The sequence below is a fragment of the Talpa occidentalis genome, unplaced genomic scaffold (assembly GCF_014898055.3).
Source record: "Talpa occidentalis isolate TD23 unplaced genomic scaffold, MPIMG_talOcc4v2.1, whole genome shotgun sequence".
NCBI lineage: Eukaryota > Metazoa > Chordata > Mammalia > Eulipotyphla > Talpidae > Talpa > Talpa occidentalis.
Genome location: NW_026555331.1, coordinates 22,683,016 through 22,693,105, shown reverse-complemented (window position 1 = coordinate 22,693,105; position 10,090 = coordinate 22,683,016). Strand labels below are relative to the sequence as shown.

At 32.9% G+C, this 10,090-nt stretch overlaps 1 protein-coding gene across 4 annotated transcripts in view; it reads right to left on the bottom strand.

Moving 5' to 3' along the window:
* Window positions 1–5,883: 5,883 nt before the first annotated feature.
* CSMD3 (CUB and Sushi multiple domains 3) overlaps window positions 5,884–10,090 on the bottom strand; it is an 831,873-nt gene continuing 827,666 nt past the window's right edge. For all 4 annotated transcript variants that reach the window (XM_054692020.1, XM_054692021.1, XM_054692022.1 and 1 more), the window contains one exon: window positions 5,884–7,035. In XM_054692020.1, the coding sequence (XP_054547995.1) occupies window positions 6,876–7,035 (160 nt within the window). In that variant the 3' untranslated portion in view covers window positions 5,884–6,875. The remainder of the gene's footprint in view (window positions 7,036–10,090) is intronic.

Below are 10,090 nucleotides of genomic sequence, written 5' to 3'. Positions count from 1 at the left end.
TGTTGATATGACCTTAACTCCCTCTACTTTTAATTTCGTTCCTTAGAATTTTGCAATTTGGAATCCAGTTTTTAGAAACTTTCAGGCTATTGTGCTTTTAGTTTCATATAACTTCTAATGTTCTGTTGCATTCGAAAAAGAGGTCTTTCCCATTTTCCAAGAAAAACAAAACCTAAGTAATAAATATCACTTTTTTAAAATGTCAAGAGCAAACAGAAAATTATGTACAAACCACTTGGCATCATTCCACACTAGCTGCTCCTAAATAAAAGTCTGTAGTGTTCTGCTTGTATTAACCATCTTTTCATGTATTTTATATTTTTATAGACAATCCACCCACATTTAACTTATACAATATATGTATGTGTATCTGTGGGTATATATGCATCTACCTACCCACTATCATTTTCTAAATTCCAAATAAAAATTATCTTCCAACTTCCATTCTCTAGTATGATCCATATTTGCAGTGATTTGAAATAGTAATAAATCCCAGGAAGCCAAACTGGGCTAAGGATCTTCTCTCTTATGTTGATTCTCTTGGAGATATTTCCCTTATACTTAATTTTGTCCAGTGCTAACATTCTCCACACTTTCAAAAGCAGAAAATTAGAGAGACCATTTAGGCTTCTTTAATCCGTTGTCATTCTCCATCATTCTGCACTTTCAGTCCTCACATTTTTCATGTCCATCTCCTTTATATCACTCCATTGTAAATCTCCTCAAGCCAAGTAGGTCGATTTAATACCAGTTTCTTTACAGTCCTCATTAGAATATCATAATGTCTTTTCAACCAGATTTTCACTCTAAATTCACCTCACTTAATGCTTTCTCTCTCTGTTGCCAAGGTGACTTCTTCCTCCTAACCAAACATTAAACAGTTATTAAGCCTTTAAAACCTTATTTCAATCCAAATTTAATAGAGAAGAGTTAAAACTCCATACCAGAGCATGTAGGGACTTTCCTGATCTTGTGCTTCCAAAGTTCCCAGTTTAATCTTTCCTTCAAGTATACCCTAGCCATAAGGGCTTCTCAGCAACAACTATTACTCTAGCATACTTATTCCTCTCTCTATTATACCTACACGCTGCTATTTCACCAGAAATCTTTCATTTACTCTTCTTTCCTATCACCGTCTACTTACCTTTTGGTAGATACTCTTTCAAAAACCAGCTCCAAAAGATTGTATTCTAGAGTCTGCCTTACAGCACATGGTTAATTCCTTCCAACTCTGTGATTTATCATTACTTTGGACAAAAACATTACGATATCACTTACCACAAAATAATACTTCTTATTTGAAACCTCACAATGTATTCTTTATGGGGAACACACTTGGGACAAAAAGCAGAAGTGGATGTGGAGAATGCATTTAGGCGGCTGTTGCAGTGAATGGTTCAGGAGAAAGATGAGCTGACCTAGGACAATGGTAGGGGAGAAAAATGAATTGTTGGCAATCATAGGGACCATGACAGGGCAGAGAAATGAATGGATATAAGAATGATTTAGTAGGCAAAACTGACATGACATTGTCATACACTGGCTTGAGGTAAATTGAGGTGAAAATTGATTTGTCTAATTAAAATATAGTATTTCTTTCAGTAAAAACTTGAGCAAATTATAACCTCTGATTTTGCCACCAAAATAACCGATATTATTATGTCCTGTTGAATGTGATAATCTCAAAATACTGCTCATGCTACTGTGATAGTGATTTATGTAATAACCAAATAAGTATCTTTTATATATATTTGGTCTTTATCCACAGTTCCCAAATCCCTAGAAATTCTTTAGTGTTAAGAGTTGTAAAGATGCCTTTTGTTAATCAGGTGACTTTTGGAAGTACCTAATGATAGGTGGTGGTGGCATGGAGAGCCAACTCTGTAAGTAGTGGGTTAGAACTACTAGTCCTATTCCCAGAGGGGGAGGTGATGAATATTGAATTTAATTGCTAAAGGCCAGTGACTTAATCAATCATGTTTAAGGCATGAAGCCTATAAAAACCTAGGAAAATGGGTGCAGACAGCTTCTGGGTTGGTGAACAAGTAAAGGAGCTGGGGAGTGCTAAGTCTTGAGAGAACATCAAAAATCCCTGTTCTTTCCCCAAACCATTCCCTGTGCATCTCTTTCATCTCACTGTTCCTGAGATACAATGTATCCCAACAAAGACAGTGATCTAATAAGGTGTTTTTCTGAGTTCTGTGTATAGCTTTTTCCCACTATCAAAAGCAGAGCAGTTCTATGAAACTCTCAGAAGTACTTACCATTAATTTATATGAAAAAAAAATTAGAATTCCCAAACCCAAAAGTAAACTACCAATTTATACCAAATTATACATAAAATCTAAAATAAAATTATCATACAATAAAAAGAGGAATGATATGAAAAATACGCAGCCTATAGAAAGTAGTTACCGAGGATGAGACTTGTGTCACTCTTGCTGCAGCGCAGGGTATGTCCAACTGCTGGCTGCTGCAAAATAAATGCCTAATGCTGTTTTCACTTTTCACCTTTTGCTGTAAAAGTGAAATTACTCTTTAGATTTCTTTTGGTTAACAAAAACAGGTACTAATACAAGTCTTTCATAAAAGTGAAGTGGCGTTATTTGACTGAGTGATACCTGTACATGTAAGAGAATCTATATTCTTTCATTGTTTTCCCTTTTCTTATTCGTTTTCCCTCTCTTCTTTCCTCTTTCTTTCTTTTCTTTCCTCATTTTCTCTACTTATCCACCTATTAATATAGACATATTCATATATATGTATAAATATTTACCAGACTAAAGATATGTGACTATTTTATTATGATTAATTTTCTTTGTGTTTCATTCTATGCATTGAAAAGCATCCTTCTAAAAAATAGTGCCAAAGAATTGAAAAGGTCTTGATTCAAAAATGAAATGATTAAGAATGCTTGCTCTACTGACTTGCTCTGTAATAGCTGTGTTAATTGGCTTAATGGGATATAGCGCTAAGATAAAAATCTTTATTTAAGGATGGGAGGAAGAAACTGAAAAGGAAGTCTTTCAATTCATAACACATAAATAACTCCATATTTTTCTCTACATCTTGTTGGTCTGTCAAAGCATACCACAGCACTCATCATTCATAGATATGCTAACAGTGCAAGCAATGTTTGGATCTTATAATAGTATTAACAGATCTCTTTGTGTTTCACTAAACAATTTATAACTATGAATTTGAATGTATTGAACATACTTTTTTTAAGACTAATACAATTATGACACATGGGACTCTGTTAAAATTTGAGAAACTTATCTGGCAGGTGTTTACTAGTTCTAATGCTTGTCCACTAAAGAATGAAATCAAATGTCTATTGGCCATTTCTACTTCCCTGTAACTTTAAAATCTATTCCTAAATTGCTTTTGAGTACCAAGTTCGTGAAAGTGATGACTGAAAGATAGTTCTCAGAGTTTTACAACATGTTTATCTTCTGAGATCAATATTCCCTTACCTCCAAAGTCATCCTAAAAAAAAAAAAAGAGAGAGAAAAGAAAATCAATATTCCAGGCAAATTTCAAACTACCCATTCCAAATTATTTCTGAGACTAATGAACTTTTATATTTTTATAGAAGAGAATTTTTGCCTTACTTTAAATGTTGATTTTAAACATGTAACTATTCATATGTTAATAATATGGCAGCCAATCTCATCTCATTATTTTTATTGACACTCTTATTCAATGTTATGTGCTTATTTTTCTCACTTGTATGTGAAAATGACAGGTAAAATATTCAGACCCTTTGGTCTATTTTCACAATCATTATCATCAAGCTCCAGCATCGAGATCTTGGGTAAAGACTATGGGTTTGATGTTCTTAAATACAGGGGAATATGTATGAAAGATCATACAAATTATTTCCTTCATTGAAATTTGCTAAAAGAGCAGTATTAAATGTACTCACCAAAGAAGCATACATTTATCAAATCATCAAGTGCCCTTCAAGTATCTTATAGTTTTGTTATTTATAGTTCAATAAAGCTGAAGAGGAAAAAGATAAAATTATGTCCACTAAAATTTCTACCTTTCTGAAGGGTTAAAAATAAAGAGCATGCAAAAATGATGAGAAAACAAAAGGCTAAAAAGTAAAAGACATGTAAAAAAAAAAGGGGAATATTAAACCCATGGGAAGAGGGAAAGCAAATTAAAAAATTGAGAGGAAGTAAAGGAGGAGAAAAGATAAAAATATCCAGGGTTCAGATATGAGTGTTCTAGTAACCACCATTTAAGAACAGGAAAGAATGAAAAAAAAGAAAAGAAAAGAAAAGAAAAAGGTGGAGGGGAGAGGAGAGGTGAGGAGAGGGGAGGGAAGAGGAATAGAAAGGAAGACAAAGAACAAGGAAAATATAGAAGATATGAAATGGGTGAAAGATAAAGATAATGGAGTTAACAAACTTAAAGAGACTACAATTCCACCCAGAAGCATTTATTTCCAAAATGAAAGTGTAATAAATAGAGATAGAGTAGAAAGGTTATTTGAAGTTTTGAAATAGATAAGCAAATATATTTTGTGAAAAATAGTTCGGCAATAAAATTGAACAGAAATAACTTGTTATCTGAGCTTATAAAAACTTGGTAACTTTCTTGAGTGAAAAATGTTGCATGTTTTATCCAGCCAAGATAGATTTGGTTTTAATTATTAGCTTAATATAGCCATTGAAAAAATAGAGTTCATCCTTAGGATGCATGCTAAGCATAAGTATCTCTATGAAAATATAATATAGCTATAATTAGAAATCATCAGAAAACCTAAATTTAGACAGTATTATGAAAATATGTACATTTAAGGAAAATTCTAAGATGAAGTTCTTTTAATGCTGTTATGTTTACTGAGAATCTATTTACTTCTAAAAATGTGTCACACCAGGGGCATTATAGAATATAAAGAAGAAAAACACTCATATTTCATCACTATGTTGCTGAGTATTACATAATATGTAGTTTTGCAACTTTAAAATACCAAACAAATATGGGCTACTCATTCCTTTCACTAACTAGTACACTAACAGATAATTGTGAAAATAATACACATTTTACAAAAGCAATTATCCATTTTTATTTTGTTTACATTGCACTGAAAATTTACATCATACTTTTACAAAGTTTTTTTCATAAAAATATACTTCTTTACAAAAGTGTATGCATTAATATAAGAGGAGTAGCCAGTTGCAGAAGAAACATTGTTTAAACAAGATCTTAAATGTATTAACCTTAACATTAATGAATGAATCATTGTTATTGCAGTCATTTGAATAAACAAGAATAAATAACTGATGGCATAAAATTTAAAACAGCATCCTGTCAGTAGAGTACAATGTTGAGAAAATTGTATGAATTTCCAAAACAATGTATCTCAAAGTGGTTTACAAGAAAATCACTAAATGTTGTAGAGATAGATCCAAGCAGCACTCCCGGGTGCAATGATTTCTCTTAGGCACTCTGTCTCATGATACAAAAAGGTGAGACTGTTCACGGAGTTATCCACATTTTAAAGGGACAACAACAGAGTTTACACTGGGTATGTTATTTATTCAATGAAGTAAAACATGCTATAAGGGAAAACAATGTCTATTAAATTAAAATGCTGGCACTGTACTGTGATACATCTGTAAATGAGCCACCAATAACTTACAAATATATTTTTAATTTGAAAATAAAAGAAACCTGTCATAGCTGGAAATCTGTTTCTTAAGAAAGAGTAAAGAAATTTTAAAGTATATGAAAATTTGGTAAATTCACATCCTTAAGAAACAAATTTATATTGGTGATTGAAAGAATAAGATGTTTTTAGTGATTTTATTTAGGAACTGGTCCAAATTTATGTTTAACTTATTTTTAGATAAAATTTGAAAGTGTCAAAACAATGTTAAAAGATTGTGAAGCCTCAAAAACTGAAGGGAAAAGTAGATATATCATAGACTAAGTAGAACAGGTCAATAGGCTCTACTTGTTCTTTCAAAGATATTGGACAGTTTGGTAAAGAATGGTCTTTAAGTTTGATGTCTCATACAACTGCAAAATCAACATTATTATAGATAATTTTTGCCAGCGAAAATTGTACTTGGGCAACAAAAATACTGAAGCTAGGAATTAAACACTACTCCATGGTTCATTGAGTAATGCTGATTATAACAGATGGGGAATCTAGGATAGCAGGATGATATTGCCATTTGCTGAAATTATGACAACTGATTCTTAAGAAAGAATAGCACTATGATACTGAAGAACAAAAAAAAAAAAAGAAGAAAATCATAGTGGATAATCTTATCTCTTTGTGACATAAATAAATTAGTTAATAGATATTTCAGGGCATGATTCGATCTGAAATAGCCTTCTAATTGAGAAAATCAATGTCTCAACAAGAATGAACAGCTGATAGAGTGGGATGGAATACAGACTTATGGGCATAAATGTAGCTCATGACAGTTAAAGAGAAGTCAGTGATCTATTGACTCTTGTAAGTATAGCTCTTATTTTCTACCCTATATCTTTTTTTTTTTAACCCAGTCCCTCTAATATAGTTTATAAAGCACAGAAATACTGATAGTGGATGCTCCTCCAATATATGCAAATAAGTTTATGTTTTAGAATAATCTCCTTTTTAAAAAAAGCAAATAAACTGTGAGTAAGCACTCTCAGAGTGCAGCCAAATTTCTGTAAAACTCTCCATGGTAAACATGAAGAAGAATTATGGTCCAGTTTATGAAAAGACACTCTTCTCTATCATTCCTCAGGAAAAGGTGACCCAGCAAGTCCTGAAAAGTGTGCTTTAAATTGTTTAGCAGTGAACTAAATGTGCACTGTTTTGTGTGTCCATTTCCAAGTTCTGAAGAAGGCAAAGCGTTGCCGTGTTATACCATTGTGCAGACCGTGTTCAAGTTGGGATCGAAACGTACTGCCTTCCCTTCAACTGACTTCGCATTGGTGTCATACATGGGGTTTTCAAACGCTGCTTGGCCATTGTTATTTTCATGTACTGAACATCCTGTATACTGTGTTTTGGGTGCAGTCCTGTTAATGAGAACACTGATTAGCTATGTGTGTTAGCTTTCTTCTAGAAACAGCAGGTCTCAAAAATATCATACTTGAATTATCAGTGGGATTGGAAATATAGCTCAAACACATTAATTGAAAAATCAACTCAATATAGTCTGGAGTAACTTTCATTACTTAAATATATATAATACATATTATTATATAGCACCAATACGAATAGGCATAAATAAAATGTGATGATTCACATCAATTTTCTTATGAAAGACACACTTATGAATTAGTATGCACAGTATAAATGATGATAAAATTTAATGTCAATGTTATTCATTCATACATTCACCTAATAGTTATTGAACATCTCATGTGCCAGGCATATTCTTAGGTATTGGATATATAATTTTTAAAAAGAACATACAAAGTAGTTACTTTCTTAGAGTTCAAACTATAGTGACAGAAAATAATCAGCAATTTAAAAATAAATAAAGCAGGAAAAAATACAAGGTAAAGAGAATATTTTTGCTGAAAAGGAAAATTGTTAATATGATAGAAGTAATTGAGTGCCACTTTAAGAGCAGTCACAGGAAAAACATCTCTGAGGAGATAATATTTAATCTGAGACTTGAAAGATAAGAACTCAGTTCTGCACACTAATAAGCACCAAATGGAAAAGCAGTCAACTAATGCTGAGGCTTAATTCGAGAAAGTTCTTGGGAATATCCCCAGAAACATAGATTTTGATTTGCTAAAAATGATATACATTAGAACAGTTCGATTAAAATTGTTGAGGAAATGACTAGACTGATATCGGTCATGCGAATAGTTTCAAAAGAGTTTCTAATAATTGAACATGTATTTGGTTAACAAAGCAGATGGAATCTAAGCAGAGATGTGAAAATTGCTGGTCCTGAATTCTTCATTTCTTTATTTCTCATTCTATGACTAATGCTGATTTTTAATGTCTCTTTCCTACATCCCATTATATAATTTGCTTACATTTTTGATGAGACAAATGCAGACTTGCCCATCTCTGCTTCTGGGACCTAATTCCTAAAAAAGGAACATCTCAAAATAAATGTGCTTCTCAACTCTTGTTTATATCAAACACTGAAAATTCTCAATCATTAAGCATATTCCAAGTTTTGCTATTATATTATTTTACTGTCCCAAAAATATTTTCTAACTTTTTCTCTATACTAAAAATTGTTAGATGATTTCAAGGACAATTTTTAAATCTATCTTGTTTCTCTCAATTGCATCAACTATATTGTTTAATTGCTTTCAATTTTCTTTTTTAAGGTGTATCTTATGACATTTAGAATCATATTTGTCTTTCTTTTCTCACACGAGATTCACATTAAAAAACATAAACATCAATTTCCTTCTAACAATGAATCAAAAGATGTAAGGGGCATCCTTCCTGCCAATATTAAGAAATAGCTTCAGGGAAAATCATATCATCAACCTTTAAAAAAGAAAAGTCTAGGCCTCCCTGGTGGTACAGGGGTTAAAGCCTCAGCACTATCAAGTTATCACTAGTCACTGTGGCATGAGGCCAATCCCTGGCCAGGGAGCTAACCAACATGGTGCAACAGACCGCTCCTATCTCTCCTGCTGCTCCCCTCAGCAGTGTATTTCAGTTGATTCCCCACTCTGTCTGTGGTGAATCCTCTCATCACCGGCACCTCTGGCCTACACCCAGGTTCTTGTATGCATAAATAAACAAATCTTTTTTTTTTTTAAGATTTATTTATTTATTTATACAAGAGCTGGGGTGCAGGTCAGAGATGCGGGGGGGTGAGAGGATTCACCAAAGACAGTGCAGGGAGCAGAACAGGGCAGACTGACTGAAATACAATGCTGAGGGGAGCAGTAGGAGACACAGGAGAGGTCTGCCGTGTGGGACCCTCGCTGGCCGGCTGGGATCAAACTGGTGCTGCAGAGGCTGCGGACAGCTTCACATTGCTGTGCCCAACCAGCTGCACCACCAGGGGAGGCCCAATCTTTTTTTTTTTTTTTTAAGAAAAGTCCAAACCATAACAATTAAGTTAAAATGGATCAAGTTCTAAATATGAGAGCTAAATCTATAAAACTCTAAGAAGAAAACATACAGCTAAAACTACTGGACCTCAGATTTGACAATTGTTTCTTAGATATGATTATAAAATCACAAGTAACAAAAGAAAAATAGAGAGTGTACACTGCATCTAAGTGGAAAACCACTGTACATCAAAGGGCAAAGTCAAGAGAGTGGAAATAGGACCCACAGGCAGGAAGACATGCTTGTAAATCATATATCAAATAAGATCAACTACTTGTTGATGTACTTAGAATATATAATATATAATATATGTATTTAGAATATATAAACAAATTCTTCAACTCAAAAAAAACAGAAAGACAAGTAACACAATTAAAAAATGGGGAAAGAGTTCATTTCTCCAAAGAAGGCAGGCAAAAGGTCAACAACTCATGAAAGATGCTCAGTGTCACTGGTAATTAAGAAAATGTGAAATTAAACCAAAACAAGATGCCACATTACACTCACTATGATAGTTATAATTAAAAAACAGAAAATAACAATTGTTGGCAAGTATGTGAAGAAAATGGAAACTTCATACATTATGGTGGGGATATAAAATTGCACCTGTTGTACAAAACTGTATCAAAAAGGTGTGCAAACAAAAATGTGTACACAAATGTATTTAGCAGTATTATTTACAACAGCTATAAAGCAGGAACAATCTAAATGTCTATCAACTGATGAATAGATATAATCAAACAGAACCCATTCAATCAAAAAATGGAATATTTTTCAATCACATAAGGGACTGATGCACATTATCATATGGATGAAATTGAAAACATGTTAAGTTTAAGAAGTCAGATACAAAATGCCACACTATTATGTGATTCCATGTATGTGAAATACCCACAATGGGAAACAAACACAGGCAGAAAACAGGTAATAGTTGACTGGGATAAAGGTGACAGGAATGGGGAGTTAATGTTCAACGAATGAGTGAAATTTCCACTTAGAATGATGCAAACATTCTGGAATTAATGTTGATGG